Genomic DNA, 24,865 nt, shown 5'->3' with positions numbered 1-24,865 from the left:
TATAGTTCAGTAATATGTTGTTGAACGAACGATTTCATCATTTTAAAATTCTAAGATGAGAATAAGCGAAATAAAACGAATTTTAAGATCTTTTTTTTTTTTTTTTTTTTTTTTTTTTTTGTATTTTTCACTTCTTACAATTTAAACTAGACATATATAACATGAACCATACACGAGAGAAGAAATAAAGATCAAATTTGTTCTTTATCAATGAACTTATCATTTTCGTGTTCTACCACATGGCTCGTTGTATACCAGCTAATTTATTATAATCTGCTAAGTCACGGAACATTATCCTTGATAATCTCCATCTGTATACGATTCCTCTAGGTCGCGAAGTTAGTACACACCGAAAAGACAATTCTCTTAAAGCAGTCTGTCTAGGAATTCTTTCTTGTATTTCTTTCTCAACGAGATCCTAAAATAAACATTAAGAAAGATATATTGTGAAATAAAAAAAGGCGTATGAATAATCTCTAAAAGAGATTTAGTTACTCTAATTTCAATAGGTAAAATGTCATTTCGCTTCATTGCAACCAATCTCAATCTTTCTTCTGCATATTCTCCAGCCAATTTTCTACGCTTAGCATCGCGTCTCATTCTGCAGCCAACATAATTGCGTATTTGTTGAAACTACAATAATATTATAGTTCACATAAGCAAAAGAAAAAATATGCATTTATTATTATTACATTTTTAACGTGTTATTTAAGCATGGATTTGTAAAAGGTTAAGTTATTTCGTACATAATCATTTAATAGTAAAAAATATCACTGAAACTTTCTTCGTGCGTGTGTATAGATTTATATATACACACGCACGAATAATTTTAAGGATTTTAATCGTACTCACATCACGCCCTAATGATCTTGAACTTTGTGAAAATATATTAAGAAAAGTGGAAACACCGGTTACAAGCGCGGCCATAATTTTCGAAAGTGCTGCTTCCTGCTGCCGGTGGATCGAATAATTCATAATTCGTTTCAGTTATCAACGCTATCGCCATCTATCCAAATTCATAGCATGCAAAGATATCGAACTGACCTACCTAATAGTAAGGTCGCTTTTACAAATCATAATGTTAAAATAAAACTATTTGTGTGATGGAAGGGATTTATCTGATAGAAGGATAAATATCGCAGATGGAGAATTTATTCTTTCCGTATAATAATTAAAAAAATATAATTAAGCCGAGTTTAAATTATTATTTCATTCGTGTTGAGTTATGAAATAATATAGATGTTATTCAGTAGCTTTTACTCTTGCTTCATATATTTCATGTAATAGCGTTGTTCTTGCCATCATCGACAAGGGGTCGGTCATCGTCGATTCGTTGCCTCCCCTGCGGAATTCTTTACGATGAAACAAGTTACGAAATAATAATCTTAATAAGATCGACGTACGTTGAAAAGCTTGGATAAATACGCAGTTATCATGTCTAAAATAATAAAAGTCAATTTTTTTCCTTTTCGTTGAATATAAATTTATAAAAGAGATTTTAAAAAACAGAAACGATAACGATAAAAACATTAATATAAATGCCAGCTTATATGAAAGATATGAAGAAAGAACGCTAACTATTTCAGCTGTAATAAACCGGTTAATCCGGCGATAAACATATACGGAAAATAGTTATTTCTTTTTCTGAGCTTTTTCGGCAGCCTTGGTGACTTTTCCACCGCTTGCATCCTTAAAAGTAACAGCCTTGATTACACCGACTGCTACCGTCTGACGCATGTCACGGACAGCGAAACGTCCCAATGGCGGAAATTCTTGGAAAGATTCGACGCACATCGGCTTGCTTGGTACAAGAGTAACAATAGCTGCATCTCCTGATTTGATTGATTTTGGATTCTCCTCGGTAGTCTTGCCAGTACGGCGGTCGCACTTCTCCTTAATTTCGGCAAATTTGCAGGCAATATGAGCAGTATGACAATCCAATACCGGTGTATAACCATTGCTGATTTGCCCCGGATGATTTAGTACAATGACCTATATTACGTATTTTTTTTATTAAAATAAATTCAACTTCATTATTTCTTGGAAAGCTATAAACAAATAAGTTTATTTTACCTGGGCAGTAAAGTCTGCAGCTCCTTTAGGCGGATTGCTCTTAGAGTCGCCAGCAACAAATCCACGACGCAGTTCTTTGACAGAAACGTTCTTCACATTGAAACCGACATTATCACCAGGTACAGCCTCTAGTAATGCCTCGTGATGCATTTCCACCGATTTTACTTCTGTGGTCAGACCAGCAGGAGCAAACGTAACGACCATACCTGGCTTCAATACACCAGTTTCAACCCGACCAACAGGTACAGTTCCGATACCACCAATCTTATAAACATCCTGTAAAAATGATATCATGTAGCAAAAACCATTAAGGGGGAGATTTTTTAAGAGATAGATTTATTAAATAAATAATTACTTGAAGTGGGAGGCGGAGTGGTTTGTCGGTTGGTCTGGAAGGTGGAAGAATAGCATCGAGAGCTTCGATAAGACATTTCCCTTCCGCTTTACCTTCCTTACGCTCAATTTGCCATCCCTTGAACCAAGGCATTTTGCTCGATGCCTCCAACATGTTATCCCCGTGCCAACCAGAAATTGGTACAAATGCAACAGCTGCTGGATTATAACCAATTTTCTTTATATAGGATGATACTTCTTTCTTTATTTCTTCAAAACGAGTCTCAGAATATGCAGGCTCGGTTGAGTCCATTTTATTGACACCAACAATGAGTTGTTTTACACCAAGCGTAAAAGCCAGTAATGCGTGTTCACGAGTTTGTCCATTCTTTGAAATACCAGCTTCAAATTCTCCGGTACCAGCAGCAACAATCAATACGGCACAATCCGCTTGGGAAGTACCAGTAATCATGTTTTTTATGAAATCTCTGTGTCCAGGTGCATCTATGATTGTGACATAATATTTGGAGGTTTCGAATTTCCAAAGAGCAATGTCGATAGTAATACCACGTTCACGTTCTGCTTTCAGTTTATCCAAAACCCATGCATATTTGAAGGAACCCTTACCCATCTATAATTTCCAAAAACACAATTGATATATAAAATATGTTCGATTAAAAGAATAATAGAGTCATTCCTAATGTTATATAAAATTTCACAACATTATGCAAAAATAAGAAAACTTTAATTGCTCGGACAAATATGAATTATCATCGCTGGCTTCGTAATTTTACGATCCGAAATTTTATCGTTTAACTTATGACATAATTTAGGTAAAACATGAAAAACATGATAGTTAATACACAGAACTTACTTCTTGGGCTTCCTTCTCGAACTTTTCAATGGTACGCTTATCGATACCACCGCATTTATAAATCAAATGTCCAGTGGTAGTCGATTTCCCAGAATCTACGTGCCCGATGACGACAATGTTAATATGCACTTTTTCTTTACCCATTTTTTAGCTTTTGAAGTAGCTTAAAATATCTACATAAAAAGATAAGATAAATTTCATATGAAATCAATATTGGAATTATTAAAGGAAACTTTTTTTTTCATTTCAATATTAAAAATGAAAATATACTCAATAGAAAAATAATTTATTTACGATTTTTAAAAGTTTTCCTTAGTACGTATGTTGTGTAATACGAATAGAGAAATAAAACTCTTATTATAATATTTGAAAAGTTATGACCAAATGTGTAACGGGTTTAAGGTTATACGAATATTAAAATATATTTTTTGATATTATTAATTTGTCTTAATCATTTATTAAATTTTATCGATTAATAGATTAAAAAAAATTTTCGTTTTTACCAATATTGTAACTTAATTGAGAATCTCTTCTGAAATTTTCAAAGTAGTAAGACCTCCTTCCTTCTTCGTCCACGTGGCGGATCTGAGCATTCGGGAAGAGAACCGGCGACCATTTTGTAAAAGAGAAAGCAGATTTGCGCTGTTGTCACATCTTAGATTTACAACTAATCGTAAATCTAATATATTCTTATAATTATAACCTTTATAGAAATAATGGTTCGTAAAGTCTTATAATCTTTTCGGATGGATCAAAATTCATGAAAAAAAAAAAAAAAAAAAAAGAAAAGAACTCGGTAGTTTATTAACTCGTTTTTAATCCTAATACCATTCAGATCGCGTATCGCAAGTGATGAAACTCAAGAAAGTCCTTTGAAAAGATTCTTTATTCTACGGTAAGACTGTTCATCGTCCTTGGTTTTATAATGATCTATCCCAACGGCAGACAAGAACTCAAGAATAATTCTTGAGCGACATTGAAAAACAAGATCTCATTTTAAAGACGAAGTCTCGGAAAAATGATCTCTTTTCGAAAATAGTTTACACATAAAAACAAAGCTTTTACAAAAATTCGAAAAGGTCATGTCCTCGCTTAAATCTTTGTCTTTAAAATGACATCTTGATCGTTAAAATCGATAAAGAATTACGCTGAGATTCATTGTTTGCCGAAACATTTTTTGAAAAAAAAGCAAAAAAAAAAAAAAAAAAAAAAAACAAAATAAAAAAGAAAGAAAGAAGTTCCGTATAGTAGCGCCCCTGAAAATATGCGGCCAAAGGGAAGAAGTTTGAAGAGAAGCTCCGCTACTGACGATCTCCAATCACGCTCAAATGGGGGATATGTTTGTTCCGTGAAGTAGCGATTACCTGCTTATTTGTGTACGTAAATAACTGATGCTCAAATTTTCCGAGTTGCATTCCAAATGCAAAGAAATACGTTTCACGATATTCGCACGGAGAATATACGATAAATTCGCTCTTTGAACAGATAATTCTATGGGAAAAAATAAGAAAATTCGTATGTCATAAAGATCGTTACGCGCGAGAAACTTAAAATAATTTTAATAAAAAAATTTCATCTCCGGACAATTGTCCTTGTTTAATATGTCCTTATTTAAAATGCGCTTTTTGTTAACTCGAACGATTAACGAGTTAGTCTTTTTTTTTTTTTTTTTTTTTATTTATACTCCTATCACTACAAGACGCACCATCAAAGAGAGATATACCATATGAGAGATTGAAAAGTGTGAACTCACAGTTTATTAAACTACTTACTCTAATCCACACGAAACGAATAGTTATGCACGAATAGTTAAAGGAGAATAATCAACACAAGCTCATACATCGATACGATAGACGCATGGTAGGGACAGCGTTCCCCGCTTATATTCGTATTTCATATTTTGTCCATACCTGTCGCTGAAGTCGCACACGCTTCGAATAAAAGTTAATGAAGAGCCTTAATGTTTTTCGAAGTAATTGGATCTTGCTTAATTATTAAATAGTATTAGTAATAGTAACATGATCTTATGAAAATAGTATACGTAATTGCGTATTATAAGTACTGAATAGTGGTGTTGCTTGATTTTTTGCTTCTATGAATCAAGTTTCAAGGTTGGTCAGCCTGACTAGCATTTAACAATTTTATTATAATATCCCTAATATAGTTACATAGATAAATTTCTATAAAGCAGAAACTCTTGATATACAATGAAATTTATGTATTTTTGATTCTGTGATTGTTTTATCATTTTCATGATTTTTATTTTTTAATTTTAAACTAGTAAATCGATAAATAAGTCAACGACATGCATCTGTCATGTGTTATCTTTAGTCTGTTCTTAGGAATATCATCATTTACATATGGGGTTAGTGTAGTCTATTATGTTTCGTCAAATTCATAAAAACATCAACAACATTATTATTATTGTAATGAAATAATAATCATTTAAATTGTAGATCGAACTTGATATTGATGGTTGGCTTCAGTTGAGATTATGGCATGCGCTCAATGATGAACCAGGACCGAATTTTGTAGAAAGGGGAAATGTAACGATTACTAGTGTACGTAGTGGAGCTTCAGTTGTTGGACAAAATGGACTTTTACAAGCACAAATTAATCAATTAAAAGATCTAGCTAAGAACGATGGAAAGTATAGATTAAAAGCAATAGCTCGTACTTCTTCTGGAAGTGAAACAACTTTCTTAACTTCTATACCGGCGGTAAAATTATAAATTTTTCTTTTATGCACATAGACATATTTTTCTGACATATAATCAATTCAAATAGGTGTCTTAAGTTAGATTTATAAATTGCAGTGTTATTTACTTGGATCAGATCTTGAAGATATTTTAACAGTATGGATAGATAGTACCGCGGAGCCAATAGCAGTAAGTCTATCATCTTCTGGTCCATGTGTTATGGATAGTCCTTTTACAAATATGTGGACTACAAATATAATAGTCAAGTATCCTGATAGCGGTCCTGCACCAGATACAGCGACTTATATTCAAAAACTTGAACGAGAACGTGAAGCTCGAGAAAGAGGAGAGACCAAAGATAACAGATCATTCCTCGCGAAATATGTAAGATTTCCATTACACTCATATCATAATAATCTTTAGACTTGGAATTCTCATTTATTTCCTTTTCCAATATTTCAGTGGATGTATATCGTTCCTGCATTGATCTTCGTTCTTTTAACATCAGCAACCAATCCCGAAGCTGCTGCTGCCGGTGGTAGTGGCAGCGGTCAAAGACAGTGATTCCCTTTTTTAAGACTACTTTACTGTACCTGCGAGTATATTGTGACCTAAATTGTGATCTTGCTGATGTGTGAGACTTTTCTGTATGTTTTCATGTAATTATTATTGTATTATATTCTTGCTTTAATAAATGTGTACAGTATAAATATATTATACGTTACGATAGGATATGCATCTTACACAAATTTATGTATAATTATATTTATCTAAGCGTAAACAAATCATATATTTCATTATTACATTTTAATTGTATCATATATGAGCGTTTTTTATTTAGTATATACGAGTATATTATTATAATATGTATTTATAACTGTTATATACTATAAAAAATTAGCATAATGTAAAATATCATAAAGTAGGTAATGATTTTTTATTAAGGGAGCGAAGTTTGTCCTTGTTATGAATCATTTACAAACTAAATTTGATGTATAGCTTATATCAAGGTGTGTTATATAATATGGCAGAAAAAATCAATACACCACAGTCTACTCTTTAGTATTAGGAGCAGAAGAAGGTGTTATTTATTTGGACCTTAATACATCTAATTTACAATATTTCTAAATGGCTGCATTTTCATTAAATATTCAAAAACGTATAGAATCAGGTCTCGTAGCTAGTGGAAAATTTGATGGTTCTCATGCTTGTTTAACAGCTGTAACCTCTGGAGGAAATATTTTAATACACAGTCCTCATAGGCAACCTCAAATTAAAAACAATGATTCTGAACAACCAGATGGAAGATTATCTTGGAGTGGGGAACTTGCTGAATTGCAAATTGATAGTCAGGTCGGGCGATATCTAAGAAGCATGTGAATTAAAACATATTTTTTATATTAAAGAATAATATAAAACAAATATATATTATATTGGATAAGGAAAATATAAGATTGAAATTATTCATTTCTTAGGTAACAGCAATATGCACTGGGCATCTTGGGGAAGATGAAAGAGATATTCTTTTAATAGGAACTTCTACGCACATTCTCGCTTATCACGTAGAGGATAATGCTGATATTTTTTATAAAGAGGTAGTTAGAGGTTTAGCAATTATGATAATTTGATAAACAACGTTTTGCTAATATATCTTTATTTAACAGATGACAGATGGTGCACTGTATATAACGATAGGAAAACTTGGATGGTTATCGGATCAAGTAGCAGTCATTGGTGGTAATAGCTCGATAACCGTCTTAGATTCCAAGGGAACCGAAATTTTTTGGACAGTGATGGGTGACATAGTTACTTCCATTGCAATATTTGATTTTGAAGGTGATCACGAGAATGAGGTATAATGTGCTAACATTTATATATATATCTGATAAATCCTTTCATATAAATGATGATATATTTTATATATTTAATTGTTTAATTCGGTAACACTTGTAGTTGCTTATTGGGACAAAAGATTTTGAAATAAAATTATTGAAAGAAGATGCAATAGTGTGGGATACAAAAGAAACGGCATCGGTAACTGCATTGGCAGGACTTTCTAATAAACAATTTGCATATGCAGTGGGAAATGGAACAATAGGTGTTTATGAAGCTGGTCAAAGGCTTTGGCGAGTTAAAGTGAGAAGTAAAGATGAAAAGACATCTACAATAAACGATCTATATCCACTTTATCTAATTTATTTTTAGTCTAAACACAGAGCAGTGTCTATACGAAATTTTGATATAAATGGAGATGGTGTGTTAGAGCTCATCACTGGATGGAGTAGCGGGAAAGTTGATGCAAGATCGTGTAACACCGGAGATGTCATATTTAAAATACAATTGTCTACTGGCGTGGCTGGCATTGTAGAGGCTGATTATAGAAGACAAGGTAGACCAGATTTAGTTGCCGTATCTATTTCTGGAGAAGGTATTTAAATTTCATTTAATTTCATTCACTTTTGGCAAGTAGATAATCATTATTATAATAAAGTAATATTGTTAGTGCGTGGATATGCGCCTGGAACTGCAATGGATGCTCCAGAGCCTGGTGAAATAATGCGTGAATTATTGTCTAAGAAACAAGCGTTACAAATGGAACTTCGACAAAGAGCTGCATCGGTTCCAAATATGTATCATCATACAAAGCTAGCAGTTAGTTTAATATCAGCTAGAGGTGCAGCCCGTCTTGGTATTGCAGCCGGACCAGGTCTTTTGGTAATACATTAATTTGTTAAATCCTAAAATTATTACGAATAATTCTTTTAATTATCATCATTTTTTACATAGGTTTATTGTGCCATAGTATTTGCAGAAGGTGTATTCGAGGGTGAAACACTTGTGGCTCATCCAAATAGGCCGCAAGGTGAATTAGAAATTGAATTACGTCCTCCAAAAAATGGGCCCATCGATATTCATGTAAAAATTAGTGTTGGTCCACCTGGTGCAGATTTATTACAGGCATTTGACATTTGACGTTTATAAACAGCTAGAATAGTTTCAACAAATATAATAATAAATATCATTTATTATTTTCTTTTTTTTTTTTTTTTTTTCTTTTTTCTTTACACTAATACTCTTTTATCTTATAGGTTTTCGAAATGACAAGACAATTACCCAGATTTTGTATGTATGAAATTATTTCACATCCAGAGGAAGCTTCCCAAACGGTAATAGATGGCGGTATTACTATAGAGGTAAATTATTAAAAGAGATTTCTATATAGTGATCCATATCTTAGGATTAATCAGAATCATGATATTCATATAGGTTGCTGAGAGAGCACAGCGTATTGCATTATGGTTGAATCAAAGTCTTCTGCTTGCAGAGGAGTTTGAAGTCGCGGAAGAAGGGCCAAACGCTGCCTCGATCGAACTTTGGCTTCGTGGATTAAGAGATAACAAAGTCCATTGCTTTACAGCGAGTCCTTCTGGAAAAATAACAGTACAGACGGAAGACTCGACGTTTGCTGGTGATATAGTTCAATCTTTGGCAATGTATTTGGGTCTTAGAGAGCTTAATTCTGAATCAAAATTTCCAAACGAAGAAAGTAAAATGCTAGAAGCTTTAGAACGCGTCAAAGGTTATATCTCATTATTTAACATATTTTTTAATAATTCATGTTACACGTATCGAGGTCATCGGAAGTTAATCAAAGGTGACGAGATATAAATATAATAATTTAAGATTTATTTTCGTTCATTGCAGGGTTAAAAGATGTCGATGCGAAACTTCAAGCGGAAGCTGCTAGTACTGCTCTTCTTCTTAAAAATGTTGTTATTCGCTTAGAAGATGCACGAATATTGCAAAATGTAGAAGAAATGAGAAAGCGATTATTACAATTGAAAGCTATAAACAGTGACCTAATTAGAAATCATGAAATCAGAATGAACAGTAATCGAGATCTTTCAATAAATTTGAAAGAATTGAATATCGGTGTCCAACGAGTCGCAAAATTAAGAGGTATTTAACATTTTCACTACGTCAGTTGATTAGATTATATAGCTTATTGATTATTAAATGTTAGAAATATGCGATAAGAACGTTACGAAGAAGTTTCCTTCCATTTCATACTTTTAGTCGGTAAAGCTGCTACAAATGCAGTCTCACGGTGCAGGACTGCGATACAGGATGAAAATCCAAGGGCGCTCCTCGCAGCAATGCGAAACGGTTGATTCTGACACCTTACGTAAGGACGAATATACGGTATTTTTATTTTTCTGCGTCACTATTGCTACACCTGATAATGAAATACAGTCTTACATGTACGTTGTAAATCGGTAAGTAAGATGCAATCACGTTTCTGACTATTCTTAAGTATTCGAAATGAATGAATCTAATTTGAAAGTATTTTTCTGTGCATTTATTTTACTCATTCAATAAAAAATCAGATAATACAAGGAATGCTTTATGAAGTGTATAATTACGTCTATTGTGATTATTGGATGGTAGAATTATACGATGGTAGGCTTTTAATGATTAGGATTATGATTATTTAACATTAAACTCGTTCGTTCGATTGTCTTCGGATATGAACATAAAAACAGCCATGACCTGTCAAATAGAAGTGTCGAGAGCACACAGTCATCATCATTACATAACGCGCGAGATATCTATTTTGCTGTTAAAAGAAACGACTTTTTTTCTAGTTTAATGAATATCGTAGCACGTGGCACATTTTTCGAGTTAAGCTTAGATTCTTGCATACGATAATATATCATATTTTTCATAATATGTTGTTGCATCAAAACTTTTCAAGTTTCGTAACACAATTTGTTGTTAATAAAGCATGATTCCTCTTAAGAAATTCCTTGCAACTTAATATTAATGGACCATATTAATGGTTTCAATAGGATGTGCGAGAGATGAAGATAGATTCGAAGAAAAAAAAAGAAAAGAAAAAAAAAGAAAAGAAGAAAAAAGAAAAAAAGGAGAAAAGATAAAAAAAAAAAAAAAAAAAAAAAAATGAAAAGTCTAGTATGCTTAAGTGTTCATAATGAGCCGTTTGTTTCAATATGCTTAGATAATCGTACGAAAATGTATGTACGCGGTATCACGCCTTGAGAATGACAGATATAGATTTTGTTTACAGCTCACGATCACGCGTAAATGCCATGATCAGCTTCTAAACAGTAAACAATCGTTTATAAAGATAAAGTTCATTGCGATTAGACCAAGACATTTGACTAGAGGGTGAACTATTATAACTATTTTCAGAGTTTTATATACTTCCGTGATATACTGCATTGTGTTGTGTCTCTGCTTTGCTTCTCAAGAGAACAGAAACGAAGAAAAATACTAAGGAACGATAGCATTTGTATGTACGATTGCTTTTTATCTTTTTTTTTTATTTTCTTATTTTTTAATTTTTTTTTATTTTCTTATTTTTTAATTTTTTTTTTATTTAAATTTTAACAAATATTACTTTGATATTTTTATCAACTTCGTTGTCGGTATTAAATTCATAATATTTTTAAATATATATTTAGCACGCAAAATCGTTACCCAAGGGTGACAAGCTAATGCATATAAGCGGCATTTGGCCATTTCTATTTTCTGTTTATCCATTTATACTAGGATAAAAAAAGTTTACGATTATGCACTTCCGTTGGAATGCAATAGAACGGATTTTAGATTGTTATCGTTCGTCGTATGTTTTTTATCGATAAGAAAAATTTCATCTTTCGTCGTTTGATATCAAAATCGTACTTTATTCCTTCGTACTTCTTCTCGATGGAAAAACTTATTCACTAATCAATACCCGATATAAGTGTAGAAAGTGTTAGGTCGGTCGATCATATCAACGTCAATGATAAAGTATTTTTCTAGTGGAAAAAAATGAAGGAATCCCTTGACAAATTCTTTCTATTTTGGCGCCATTTCTCGGAATCTAATCCCATTGATAGGTTAAATATAGACGCCTGGATTTAAGAACGAATAAGATGGGAGAAAAGCGTGCCGCTCTGCGTGACCCCCCGTCTGTTTTCTCGGGTTATCGTTGTTTAATGGCACTCTCTTATCACTTATCACAACGACAGCACGGAGTTATTACTCAAAATTCTTTACGTTCGACACGACTCGGCTAAGCAAAAAAGTAAAGAAATATAATGATGAATCTATCAGATGATCTTAACGCCTTTTACGGATAAGATAATGCCATGTATTCTCGTCTATCCATCTTTTAAGCCAGAAGAGAGAGAGAGAGAGAGAGAGAGAGAGAGAGAGAGAGAGAGAAAGAGAGAGAGAGAAAGAGAGAGAGAGAGAGGAGCCATAAGAGGAAAGACCGTTAATTTTGTTTTCGTAATGAGATCGCCGACACATTGTACGTCGCTGATATCTCGATACGGAACTTCGTGAGATATCCAAGAGGATAAATAATATTAATTTAACGAAAAACGATGGCTGAATAGAATCTGAATCTGTATTTCTCCGAAATATTCAAGAATATTCTTATGGTTTGATGATCGCTTCCCAATTTTTATTTTTATTTTTTTGTTTCATGGGAGGTCGAAGAAGGATCAACAAATGGCTGAAGAATTAGAAGGGCAGAGTTATTTTTGACGAACTCGAGTAAAATAAGAATACACGTAAATCTTGTTGAAAGAGCTCAAAGTTTTAAAGTGGTAAAGAGGGCGCACATATGCGTGGGCGTATTTTGCGGAACGACTCGAGAATCGCTTTCTCATGTTTCCTTTGGGTTGTGTCTTCGAAGACGTCGTTGTGTAACTTCAAACAATCTGCGTACGCAGAACCGTCGAGAATACTTCATTATAGGTGGATTGGTAATGAAAAAGAAGGTCAATGGCTAAACTTGGCAGGAAGCTCGCATGGTCGTCGCAGGAAGCGACTTCGACATCGACGTCGACGTTGACGATGGGACGGCTGCAGCTCACACGTCAGACACGCGTTTCGTTTTATCGCTTTACAATGACAAACGTGAACATGCAGAAAGTATCTTCTAATTTTTATTTCATTTGCGAAATGAAAGATGAACGACAAGGATAATAATTGAAATGGTCTGGTAGAAGGTTGATGTACTACTTGCCTTTGAATTGACCGCGAGGCTTTTCTTTTAGTTGATTAACGCATCCAAATTAGTCAAACGTATTTCCGTCAAAAATATCTTAGAATCTCGTATCTCGAAGAAATTTATCTGCTATTAATGGTTAACGATTGTGTTCTATCATTGATGCGATAGGAGTATGACGTAGATGTTTTTCCCGCGCGATTTCGTTGATAAGAGAGTCGTCGACTCGTGCGCTTTCTCGATTATGTCGACGCCAGGTCGATATGGTGATTTGAACTTGGACCTCACCGTGACAAGGAACGAAACTATTTCTTCTCGCTTTTGCTGATTGCCATGTATTTTTTTCATCGATCTTCGACTTCTCCTGATTTATCATTTTTTTAAATTTAACTCGTACTCTTTTTTTTTTAGTAATATTCTACATTCAACATTTTCTTTTTATATTTTGAAATTTCAATCGGAGTCGATTTTCTTTGGGATCAAAGTACAATTTCTGTAATTACATATGAGTTACAACGAATTACTATAGTACCATTAGAAAGGTCTTTGCAACAGATCGGTAGAATTAGATCGACCTATTTCTGCCGGTACGTCTGCACTCTATTATTCAATATCATAGGTAAGCCACCTCAAACGGAAGGACTGCTTAACTTGGTTGTACCAGTAGCATTTATGCGATGATAAAAATAAGATAGTTAAACGATCCTAACATTATCTTCTTTTTTTTTTTTCCTTCCATCGTGTACGATATCAGAAAAACATTTTATTGTACCTCGTCGATAGACTATTTCAATTAAAAAATATTTCTATGTGATCTTTTGCCGCCGGAAATAATTAAGCATCGATAATCTTTCGACATGAAAATGATGTTTCTCCAATAACGAAGATATAGATTTAGAACTTCAGTTCTAAGTGCTGCACTCCGCTATTCGTATGCATTAGATAAATGCTCAGATAGTGAAATGAATTATCTTGTTAATATATCAATAGTAACTGCAGTAACAATTGGCGCAATTGCAAAGACAAAATTATCTTGTTACTATCGGTAGGACCTAAACTATGATAAAAGTCATTGCACGTGTAGTCAACTGTTGTCGGTTAACAACTGCTTAGTCCAATTTGTATATTCTATGCGCTTAGAAATCAACTATAAAGAATTCGTTCGGTTTTCCTTCAGAAAATCAGAATATATAGATATGTAATTTTAAGATTATTGTTCTATCATATTTAGATAAAAATAATACATTCGAAAATGAAGTAGACAAAAAAAAAAAAAAAAAAAAGATAAAAAAAAATACAATCGAAAGAAGGATAAACGGATAAGACAATCTGACGATGTTGTGAAGGCCAGTGATTCGTTGAATTCATCCTCGCTTGTAAGATTAAAATTTTGCGAGCGTAGACGGTAACTAATAGTCAGCGATGGATCACGAGGACAAATTGTGACTGGTGCAATGATAAAAGAGACTGGGAGCTTACTCGATTACACCGACGTCAGGTCGGTTGCGAGTTGAACTTGGACCTCTCGTAGCAACAGGAACGCTCGAGAATCGTTCGACGAATCCCTTCGAAGAGTTGGAACGATTTTAAAATCGAGATATACGAGATGGTCGAACGAGAATCAGATCGCGTCGATTCGACGTTATTTTCTTCTCGAATACGCGCCGATAACTTTGAGAAAGAGAATATTATCAATCTTTCGTGTTCAGGTTAACGATAATGATCCTCGCAGTAAGTAATTTCATAATCGTAATTGTAATCGATAAGTTCAATTAATTGTAACCTAGTTACTTTCACAGCTTATTTTATATTTACTAACAGCGATAATTAGCAGCGATATTCTATTCTACTGGAATTTAAGAAATTAAAGGTAAAAAGAAGCAAGACAATCGGCCCTCTCGAATGGCCCTCTCTCTCGATCGGTCGTCTCACCGACATACGAATTTCGACGTCGCGCTTAATAGAGAGACAACGACTCGACGGGGAATTATGCGGCGTTGGGCGCATAATCATGAGCGTAGTCTGATCGAGACAGTTGCTCTGATATGACCCCCTGCGAGAGTGGTCTCAATTTTAAACTGCGACCGATAGACGGCAAAGAGCGGAAAGAGAGCAAAAAGAGAGAGAGAGAGAGAGAGGGAGAGAGAGAGAGAGAGAGAGAGAGAAAGAGAGAGAGAGAGACGAAAAGAGAGCCTATAATGGACCGTCGCAAGCGTGATTGGCGTAACAAGTCGGGCCTAGAATCGACTTCGACTTGTATACATATAACGCCTACATTCACATATATCGTAGCCTGGATCTCGAGCGTGCACTCGAAGAAGAAGAAGAATAAGAATAAGACGATACGCGAAGAATATAGTATATCGCTCGTAAATATACGATAAGTATGCCGCGAGCTTATGCCCCCTGCGAGAGTGTAGTGCCTATTTCAAAGTGCAAATGACAATCATTCACGTGATGTTTGCAGAAATCGGTTTTACATGCATACGTATCGGATGATATATTCGCTAACTCGTAACTTATACTTTACTCTATCGGTCTCTACCACCAGCTGCACGACCGAGTTTCTCTCTTCTAGTCGTTCTATTCGTTAATGCCTCTCTAAAAAAAAAAATATCTCGATCAATGAGGAAAACAGCAGATAGGGAGAATGATTGACGGATACCGAATAAAAATACAAAGAGCTTATTTTCGTTGATCTCGGGAAAACGCGAAATCTAAGCTTATCGAAATAAAATTGACTATTTGCCGTTCGATTTCTCTTTTGCCTCGATGACCGATAATCCTTGCTAAAAATAAAATCATTTCTTCTTCGGGTGCGAAGTACGATCCGTATTTCTCGGGTTGGTAATTATGCGGTCACTGCCACGGGATAATTTCAAAGGAAAGGAAAATATCTTCCGTGTCAATAAATCGGTGCCAGAGGTCCTTATAAAATGGCCCCGATAAAGCAAAGAATATTTTTCTAACTAATTAACTAACTTATTAGGATAGCGTTTGCTTTTACGAAAAGAAAGAGAAAGAAAGAAAGAAAGGAGAAAAGTAAAGGACCTCTCCTCCCACATACGAGTCAATCTAATTCTTTCCTCTTAAAAGAGAAAAAGAAGAATGTCTTTCTCGTTAATATAGTAGAAGAAGTCAAGTACGGTGGGGTCAAAGAGAAAAAGAAGATGTATATTCGACAATCATGGACGATTAGTCAGCCACGAGAGTGCATCGCGTGAAACACGTGGGACATTGTACGTCCTTGGTGTCGTTCCCCTTTCTTCTTTTTCTTCTTCATCTTTCGATGTCTCTCTCTCTCTCTCTCTCTCTCTCTCTCTCTCTCTCTCTCTCTCGCTCTCTTAATCGAACGGACAAACGAAAGAAGAAACAAACGCAGTGTGAGTGGACAGCTTTTCGCAACTACGATATATAGTGCTCGTACACGTGACATAATAAAAGTAAACCTAACCGAGTACAGTTTCACTGCACGGTAGTCGCAATTACATCTATTAATAGATCACGAGAAGACGTGTACACGAAGCTTTCATCTCAATAGCACGTTACTTTACGGTGACAACAATAAAACTCGGTGTTCGAGTTGGCCTACGCTCTAGCATGATATACCGGTCGTCGTAAAAGAACCTCGCGGTAGAGATCGTGGATTTCTAGTTAGGCGAGTTAGACGAGAAACGCGAACAAGAAGAAAGAGTCAGCTCTCGTAGTTTCCCCGCTCGATCGAACGTATAATTCCATAACGATCGAGGGAGTGCCTTTTGTTCGAGGATCGAGAGATAAGTAGAATTTTATATTCGAATGAAGCGGTTAACACGCTTCTCTAGGCGAGATTAATAATTATCTTTCTTCCTTTCGATCGATGCTTGAAACGCATAATCCTAGCGCACAATCGTCCTATTTAACAGGTATGCTTCGCGGAAATCGTTTAAGCGGACCAGATACGAAACGCAAGGCTTTATTTGAATTGTAAATGTTCATAACTGGATAATTGGTGTGATCGTTACATCTCGTTGATCCTACGGATTTATTCACATTATAGTTCGTTTTCATTGGATCGTTGGCAGCAGAGAATTCTCGTATTTATCAAGGGAAAGCGTGTACGATGACGAGATCGAAGGATAAATCTAAACCAGAAAAAGGACGAGAATTTTAGAATGTTAATTTTAATGAAACTTAATTGAAGTGATGAGCAAAAAATCCACGAACTCGAGCTTGTTTACGGTTTGCAACCGTTGATGGTCTCTATGAATAGACGAGGGACTCAAACGCAATTCTTTTTTCAATTCAAGATATCGGAATTGGTACAATCGCCGGAAAGAAACGAGGGTAGGAGGTCGAACGAGCGTTTCTCTTTCTATCTCTCTTTCCCTCCGCTATCTGGTGAAAAGTACGGAAAATTTATCGTACCGAGACAAAACAGGCATTATGATTAATTAATGGATCCCGATAACACAAAGCATCCTTTGTTTCCGGTGATCGATAGAAATCGAAGATCATTCGGGATGATTCTATCAGTGTGTTTCTTGTAAACTCGTGCGTTCGGTGCTTCACGTTTTCTTTCACGCATCGCCGATCGATCCTTCAATTATATTACAATGAGAAAGATCTTCTTATCTCGCGTGCTGCACTCTCAAGTACGATAATTTATTATGTACGTAATGGAATATCGATTACTTTGTACTTTGTTTCGAGTAATTATTACGATATATGTACGTACAACTCGCACGCTCGGGTTTAAATTAAATTGAAAAAAAAAAAAAGAAAAAAAAAACAAAACAAAAGAACAATAAAACAATTTTAAGCGATTCCGCGTCTGCGCTCTCAAAGAAGACAAATACGCTATGTTTTATTTATAAATGCTTTGGAAATTAAGACAATCGGTCAACGACTACGAATTATCTTAATTCTTTTTTTTTTCCTTTTTTGTTTTTTTTCTCTCCTGTATTTATAACATTTCCATGTTGTGTTCCCATTAATGAGCGAGAACTGTAGATTTACAAATCCTTCGAGAATGAATTTAATAAGTTGCAATAAATGTCTCATCTCGAAGAATGTGGTTATAAAGCATATAGTCATAAAGCTACGGATCAAAATATAAAATAGAAATGGCTATTGAAAAGCCGAAATATATGTTGTTGTTGGTAATTTATTTGAAAGAAAAATAATCGTTCGTACACGAGCGATTCGGTTCGTAAAACATAAAAGATTGTTACGACGTCGCGACGATGCAAAAGCATCCCCAGGGCTATTTCTTTTCGACATAGGCGGTCAAAGAAAACAATAAGAAAATGCAGACGAGTCCTCTCTGTCAGCGTTAACCCCTTCCCTACATTTCTGCGATCGGTTTGCACGCGTCTGTCCACCAACAGGCATGCTCTCCTTGTTTTACCCCCTCTCTCGCGGCTCTCTCGGGGCCCGTAAAATCTGGAACAAGAACCGCGTGGCGAGACGAACCGGTACCAGTGACACCGAGAGACTCGGTAGCAACGGAGCTCTTCTAAAGTGACGACTTTCTCGGTCTCACATTGGTCCACGTCTTTAATCTTTTACACGAATAAGAAAGTACACGAAGACAAAGAGGAAGAAAATTTAAGAATACCGAAGTCAAATTCGTCTTTCCTTCAATTCTCTTACGAGTACGGAAAGAGTATCTGAAAAAGCAAAAGGAAAAACTCTATAAGTAACAGTGATAGCATCCTTTTATCTATTTATAAAAAATTTCTTCGACCTATCGTCGTTTTTCTTGATTTTCGTTGAATTTATCAAAATAAAAATAAAAGAGAAAAGACAGGATGACGTCGAAAAGATATTGTTCGACAACGGGAATCAAAGGATTTGGCACGGCAACTCGGATCGTCGTGACGATCTTTCTCCTTTTGAATATTCTCGGGACGATGGATTGCGCGCCTTACAGAAGATCTCATTTGAGAACACTGAGGTTGTGCTCGAAAAGACTCAGCGACGCGTTGTACTTGGTGTGCAGCGAGCGAGGATACAACGAACCCTTCTCCTATAGCGGCGAAGATGAGCCACGCGGTCCTACTGGCCCTGGACTCGTCGAAGAATGTTGTTATCATTCCTGCAGCTACGTACAGCTCGAGCAGTACTGCAAGCCAACGTCCGAGGAGAAGCGGGGAGGTACCCGCGACGTCATGTGAGTGGATGTTAGTTTCTCTTCTGGTTTTTATTTCATCTCTCTCTCTCTCTCTCTCTCTCTCTCTCTCTCTCTCTCTCTCTCTCTCTCCCCTCTCTGCCTCTTTCCTTTTCTCATCCTTGCTCTGATCCTTGCTCGCTGCACCAGGCCTCGTCATTTTCATTCCTTCTAGCGCAAAGGGACTTCTTTTTTCTTTCAAAAAGATTTTCATTAATTCGTTTAAAGCTATCTCTTCAGTTTAAAGATATCATTTCTTTTTTGATAAAGAACCACGCCGATTCGTTTTATTTTTAACGAGAGAAAGATATATATTATAATTTTACGCATATATTTTCAGTCGGTTTCGAGTTCCTTGACATTATTCGCTCGAGATTTCACAGAGCAATCGTAATCATCACGCTTATCCTCTTATTATGTGACTTATTTTCTAGCATATTAACTACCACGATATCTTTCCACGATAATAGGTGCTTCGCCCTACACCATCGGTGCAAAGACTCTTACCATTTCTATTGACAACGATTGACTATAAGGAGGAATCAAAAGGTCAACCTAGTAATTGCAATAACCTTTGACTCTCTCGATCAGCCTTCACACGCGAACGTCGTGATCATTCTCCTTGTTTCTCGACGATTAATCTTATAATCTGATCCCTTCCAGTCGTGCCCGATCGATCGTAAAATACCGTTAGTTATTCTATTCGTACGTTTCTTCGTCAAAAATCAAAACACATCGATAACTTGATTGTTATCATCGTTTCGTCGTATCGAAAATACCAACTTTCTTTCTCTAATCTTCTTTATTCTTTTGGACTTTACATCCGAGCAAGATAATAGATGGTTTACATCGAGCATTGTTAATTGTACACAAATCGCCGGGAGTAAGAAACCGGAACAGCGTGTGAGCGAGTGAGCGAGCGAGCGAACGAGAGAGCATAGTTACCAACTTTCTTATCATCGCCACAAAGATAATCCATGTTACTTTTATTAAAGTTCATGGTTATACGAACTGGCCTTTAGTAGCAAGATTAGTCCGAAGTGCTAGGACAATTCGCTATCTCCGCTTTTTCGTTTCATTTTTTTCGCTTTCTCCCTCTTCCCTTCCCTTCCCATCGCTTCTTTACTCTTCTTTTCTTTTCTCGGTTGATTTAACGCGATGTGATTTATACACTCTCGTGAGACTTGTTTTTCCGAAGATCTTAATCGATCTTTCTTCTTACATAAGCAGTGTTTAGGTTACGATCGTGACACGCGCGAGTCCTTTGTTTGTTTCGACTATTTTAACGAAAAGAACGCGTTGATAATGATCGAACGAACTGTTACTTATCCTTATGTTTTTTTCGTTTTACAGAGAGGAGTCCATCAGAATAGTGAACCTACCCGACTCTTTTGCGAAAATACAATCGCCGTCGAAAGAAGAGAAACCGTTATCGTCAAGTAATCACCGTACAAGAAAAGGCAAGGATTGTCGGACGAAGAACGGTCGAAAGCACGGACATGGCGAATGCTATTAAGAGGAAAGAGATTTTTCTTCATAACCATAACAAAGGAGAGAAATAGCGAATCGTAATATCCGCGAGCGTATTCGAATGAAAGCGCCGCCGAAAACGTCGCCAATCTCGACTGCCTCGTTAAGAAAGTTCGCAGAAACTCATTTTCTACGTCTTCGGCTTCGTGATCTTTCACAAGATGGGGATTGGAGATAGAATGGACTCGAATCTCTTTTTCTACAAGACAAAAATAAACTACACCAACCATCAAAAGGATCAAGGACGATCGTAGATGCTCTGAACTTTTTCGTATATATTTTAAGTAGATATATTTTTAAATAATCGAAGGACGATAATAGCTCGACTTGCACGCTGAGTGTTTGTGCGTGAGAGAGGGAGAGAGAGAGAGAGGGAGAGAGAGAGAGAGAGAGAGAGAGAGAGAGAGAGAGAGAGAGAGAGAGAGAGAGAGAGAGAGAAATAAGCCACGTTATTTCGATACGTTAAGGAATCTAGTCCCACAAAAGGGTGCTGGTTGGTCGTTGTTTTATAATCGACGTTATCAACTTTGTCGTCCATTTGTGATTTTCTTCGTAATTTACGGGAAGAGGATGATTCGACGAATCTTTTTTTTTTTTTTTTTTTTCTTTCATGATAAGACTTATAAAGTCGAAAGAAAAATGGCGAGGTTAGGGAATGAGTTTGAAATGCAAAAAATTGGAAGACATGAAATTTGTGGATCGCCAGCAATGAGGGAAGAAGAATCAAGAGCTTTGCCTCTCGAGTACGACTTCCTTATTAAAGACAGTAATGATTAACGTAACGTGAGAAAATTTGTGATTCATTCAATCCATTAATATATTTCTATTATTTTTCTTTTTTTTTCTTTCGTTCTAAAGATTGAATTTGAGATTAATCACGTGATCTCACAAAGGAAGACTTAATAAAGATTTTATTAACGTAAAATATTTTTATAGGCATGTCAAGTGCAACAAAGCAAAAGCTTCGCTTTCGAGTTGCCGGTGACATTAATTCTCTTACCGACTGATGATCTCACTAGTATTAAATATCAATTATTGTTTAGCACTAAATAATCATATTATTAACCTTAACGATTAAGTAAAATACGCACCTCGGACTATTGGACGTGGTTAGAAGCAAATCGTTTGTACGATTCATCTGCGCGCGAGAATGATCAAAATGAAATAACTTTCGATCGGGAATCAATTGAAAAATGCTTCTGACTATCTGTTAGGGATCAATATTAATTCATTGACTTAGTCCTTTATTTATTGGAATTTCGCTGGCAATTGGGTCGTATGATTAACGATTAATAAATATTTATATATAGATCCGTTCATTGTTTTCTATTTAGCGTTACCTTTGTCTTTCCCTTTCCACTGTCATTCCTTCACAAAGCATCTTAACGCATCGCTGACCATACACAGAGAGATCTCCCTTTTCGCAATCGTTGCATTCTTTGGCATTTATCATCTTTAGAGATAGAAACTCGAAACCTAAGATAACATTGACATCGATATATCGTCGACTTTTTCTATATCGTATATCGGATTATTTCAGCGTTATCACATTTCTATCATAATTAAAGAAGGAATAATCTATAATACTCACGTTTGCGCGACCATCTTGTATGTGTATAATTAGAAAATATAATATACGATAGCGCTTCAGACGTCTCGTTTTAAATTGAAATGGCACTTAAAGCGCCGTAAGATCCAAATATATTCCTCCAAAAATTGAACTTCTCGGTAAAATATTTCTTAGAAACTATTTAACAAGCGATATGTCACTTTTACATACTTGCACTTCGTACTTTTATTGGTGGGTACGCGTTTTACGGTTCTGCAAGATGATTAACTATTAGCATTCGTTCTTCCGCTGTTGGAAATATATCTTTGTCGCAGTGACTGTCTTGAAATATTCGAAAGTATTCGCAAATCTACCATATCTTACTATAACATTACATATAAATGTTATATTAAGATCACAGGGATATACAAAGGTATCGATAGTTTGAAAATGAAATAATATTTTATTTCTCTGACAAGAGAAAAGCCTCGGAAAATATATGTTCGTTCTTTTCAAAAACACAGGACGTCAATATTCTCGGTATCGCAAATATTATCCTCGTAACAACAAGTCTTAGCAAAGTCTCTTAGTTTTTTTTTTTCGTTCGGCTTGCGTAAAAGATCTTGGGAATCGATCGTTAAAATCATTATAAAGCTCGTACAGTTCTTCGACTGGCCATTTGAAATGGTACATCATCGTTTTCCCTTTACCAAGTAAGAAATAGGACGATCTCGACTTTGTTATTTTTCTTTTCTTAACGCACGTAAGCACATGCATTGGAAATCACGTCGGATGCAAAATTCTTTTTTTTTCTTCGTATAATATTTTTAGACACATTTAATAGACCTTAGAATATCATAATGTTTCACAAAAGTTAATTACATGGATGGATTAATAAGATGTAAAATTATTCATTTCAGAAAGTTGTATACGTCTTTGAAGCAAGATTGTCCGGATAAAGAAGCATTATCCGAAGAACATCCTCATACTTCGAACGAACTGACATGAGCAAACGATAACGTGCAATGCAATGTGAGAGTTTAGCCGGTGTCATTCATTCAGAATAACCTTGTAATCTTTACAATTATTTACTAGGAAGGATTGCGACTTTACGAATTCGACATTAAGCTCGAGACTTTTCGTTGTTTGTATAAATTATTATTATTTAGCGCTAAACAATCGCGTTATTAGCCTTAACGATTAAGTAAAATACGCACCTCGGTCTATATTATTAGATATCATTAGCCTAACGTATGAATTGGAATAATAGACTCCTTGAAAATTACCTTTCATCTTACGAGTATTTACCGCAACATTATGAGACAGTACGGAAGCAGATGGAAGAGATTTCGATCGATAACACCGTTTTTGTTTGTGTAAATCTTCTCGGATAGAATCAGAATTAACATCCACGATATCCTCTCCCCTTTGGATTTGCTATTTTCTCAGAGATATCTCTTTTCTCGTGTTTATCGAAGGATGTAGATTTGTTCTCTCGTTCTAGGGAAAAATCTGAAAGAAGAAAAGGAAAGTAGAAAGTTTGACCGATCGATTGATCAGAAAGTAAGATCTTATTTTACTTGCCAATAGATTCGGTTAGCTCGAATTTCTTATAATCCGTCTTTTTTAAATCAAATTTTTCGATGCCTCTTTTGAGGCGATCGTTGCCACAACAGATCTTCGTGAAGATATCCATCAGCCGATCTTTGCAATCTTCTCTAAAAGCCGCGTTTAACGTTATTGGCAGCATAATCGAGAGGGTCGTTACGATTAATAAGGTGTCCTGTCTTTCGCTACCTTTCCTCCTCATATTTGCGTTTGTCGCAGAACGATGTTACTTGGACGACTTAACCATTTGTTCAGCGTTCCTTTCACTTTAAATCGAGCCCTTATCTGAGCGTACGTGTTTAAAATACGCTCGCACAATCTTGCACGATGAAGGTTTATTTATCTGTCGCACGTACTTTACCTGCTCGTCTTACGATTAATTCGATCATCGTCATGTCTTGAGAATGTAGCAAAGCGACAAACTCGATTATGCTCGACAAACTCGCGAATACCAGGAGAAAGTGATCGAAACGTTTATAGATCTTCCTTATGTCGACTTGATATTTATAACGTCATTTTCATTATTAAAATAAGTGTTACGGTCAAATTCCTCGAGGGAGGATCCGATAAAAGAAAAATGAAATATTCGCATACTTTAACGGATTAGCTGATTTTTGTCATTGAATTGGTGTCTATTGGGGAGGACAACCGCAATGACGTAAAACTAATCCAAGCTATTAATAGATATATAATAATGAATAAACGCGTTAACGAAGAACGTAATAGATATGTCTATCTCTTTGACGGCAAGTGCATTTTTCAAAGGCAAAGTCGAAACTATCGATTCATCCTATAAAATAACTTCGTCGAAATTTCCTTCGAAACATATTTCATTTGTAATAATCATAAAAAATTTATTTTTATTTTCATAGGAATCGTTAAGTAGCGCCGTCGCTGATGAAAATTTGAATAGCACGTTTCAGCGAATCACCGGTAGATGACACTGTTAGGTGATACTGCACCGAATGACAGAGATTGCTAAGGTTAAGGGCATGCGGAATAGTCGAATTGGCGGGCACGATCA

General features: G+C 35.5%; 5 protein-coding genes and 1 long non-coding RNA gene across 14 annotated transcripts; 3 read left to right on the top strand and 3 right to left on the bottom strand.

Annotated features, from left to right (window-relative positions):
- Positions 1-96: 96 nt before the first annotated feature.
- On the bottom strand, positions 97-1,122 carry mRpS14 (mitochondrial ribosomal protein S14). Its single transcript, XM_035880838.2, has 3 exons — positions 853-1,122; positions 496-633; positions 97-418 (listed from the first exon to the last, which is right to left on the bottom strand). Exons 1-3 carry the CDS (start codon positions 973-975, stop codon positions 233-235), a joined length of 447 nt encoding a protein of 148 aa, XP_035736731.1. The 5' UTR covers positions 976-1,122; the 3' UTR covers positions 97-232.
- Positions 1,123-1,134: 12 nt separating this feature from the next.
- On the bottom strand, positions 1,135-5,115 carry LOC118447961 (elongation factor 1-alpha). 2 transcript variants are annotated; one of them, XM_035880554.2, is made up of 6 exons: positions 5,053-5,115; positions 3,784-3,865; positions 3,281-3,453; positions 2,429-3,037; positions 2,074-2,349; positions 1,135-1,992 (listed from the first exon to the last, which is right to left on the bottom strand). In XM_035880554.2, the coding sequence occupies exons 3-6, from the start codon at positions 3,422-3,424 to the stop codon at positions 1,633-1,635; spliced, it is 1,389 nt and encodes a 462-aa protein (XP_035736447.1). In that variant the 5' UTR covers positions 3,425-3,453; positions 3,784-3,865; positions 5,053-5,115; the 3' UTR covers positions 1,135-1,632. The 2 variants fall into 2 exon arrangements, with proteins under 2 accessions (XP_035736447.1, XP_085515127.1); XM_085659001.1 differs by lacking the exon at positions 5,053-5,115 and having other exon boundaries at positions 3,784-3,907.
- A 137-nt stretch (positions 5,116-5,252) lies between these two features.
- EMC10 (ER membrane protein complex subunit 10) lies at positions 5,253-6,711 on the top strand. 2 transcript variants are annotated; one of them, XM_035880762.2, is made up of 5 exons: positions 5,253-5,391; positions 5,562-5,645; positions 5,737-6,000; positions 6,082-6,363; positions 6,442-6,711. In XM_035880762.2, exons 2-5 carry the CDS (start codon positions 5,586-5,588, stop codon positions 6,541-6,543), a joined length of 708 nt encoding a protein of 235 aa, XP_035736655.2. In that variant the 5' UTR covers positions 5,253-5,391; positions 5,562-5,585; the 3' UTR covers positions 6,544-6,711. The 2 variants fall into 2 exon arrangements, with proteins under 2 accessions (XP_035736655.2, XP_035736674.2); XM_035880781.2 differs by lacking the exon at positions 5,253-5,391 and having other exon boundaries at positions 5,427-5,645; positions 6,097-6,363.
- A 132-nt stretch (positions 6,712-6,843) lies between these two features.
- LOC118451239 (BBSome complex member BBS2) lies at positions 6,844-24,853 on the top strand. 5 transcript variants are annotated; one of them, XR_014982476.1, is made up of 13 exons: positions 6,844-7,332; positions 7,455-7,574; positions 7,644-7,832; positions 7,933-8,115; positions 8,185-8,407; positions 8,483-8,694; positions 8,767-8,937; positions 9,069-9,173; positions 9,247-9,559; positions 9,685-9,939; positions 10,057-10,256; positions 23,154-23,265; positions 24,714-24,853. XR_014982476.1 is itself a non-coding variant. In XM_085659000.1 (12 exons), exons 1-11 carry the CDS (start codon positions 7,108-7,110, stop codon positions 10,149-10,151), a joined length of 2,091 nt encoding a protein of 696 aa, XP_085515126.1. In that variant the 5' UTR covers positions 6,844-7,107; the 3' UTR covers positions 10,152-10,165; positions 24,714-24,843. The 5 variants fall into 5 exon arrangements, 2 of the variants coding, with proteins under 2 accessions (XP_085515126.1, XP_085515125.1); XR_014982475.1 differs by lacking the exon at positions 23,154-23,265 and having other exon boundaries at positions 24,714-24,830; XR_014982474.1 differs by lacking the exons at positions 23,154-23,265; positions 24,714-24,853 and adding an exon at positions 12,483-13,446.
- Positions 8,751-24,714, bottom strand: LOC118448076 (uncharacterized). 3 transcript variants are annotated; one of them, XR_014982477.1, is made up of 7 exons: positions 23,818-24,714; positions 23,520-23,745; positions 22,276-22,506; positions 22,025-22,160; positions 21,776-21,891; positions 9,094-9,406; positions 8,751-8,965 (listed from the first exon to the last, which is right to left on the bottom strand). It is a non-coding gene; the product is annotated as an uncharacterized LOC118448076 (long non-coding RNA). The 3 variants fall into 3 exon arrangements; XR_014982479.1 differs by having other exon boundaries at positions 8,751-8,917; XR_014982478.1 differs by lacking the exon at positions 21,776-21,891.
- Positions 18,792-21,780, top strand: LOC146872803 (insulin-like growth factor 1). The gene is made up of 2 exons (XM_085659002.1): positions 18,792-19,157; positions 20,508-21,780. The coding sequence occupies exons 1-2, from the start codon at positions 18,796-18,798 to the stop codon at positions 20,668-20,670; spliced, it is 525 nt and encodes a 174-aa protein (XP_085515128.1). The 5' UTR covers positions 18,792-18,795; the 3' UTR covers positions 20,671-21,780.
- Positions 24,854-24,865: the final 12 nt, after the last annotated feature.

Source organism: Vespa mandarinia, chromosome 8 (assembly GCF_050613455.1).
Source record: "Vespa mandarinia isolate Hongniang chromosome 8, ASM5061345v1, whole genome shotgun sequence".
Taxonomy (NCBI): domain Eukaryota; kingdom Metazoa; phylum Arthropoda; class Insecta; order Hymenoptera; family Vespidae; genus Vespa; species Vespa mandarinia.
Note: the sequence above shows the minus strand (reverse complement) of the source record. Positions and strands in the feature narration are given on the sequence as shown.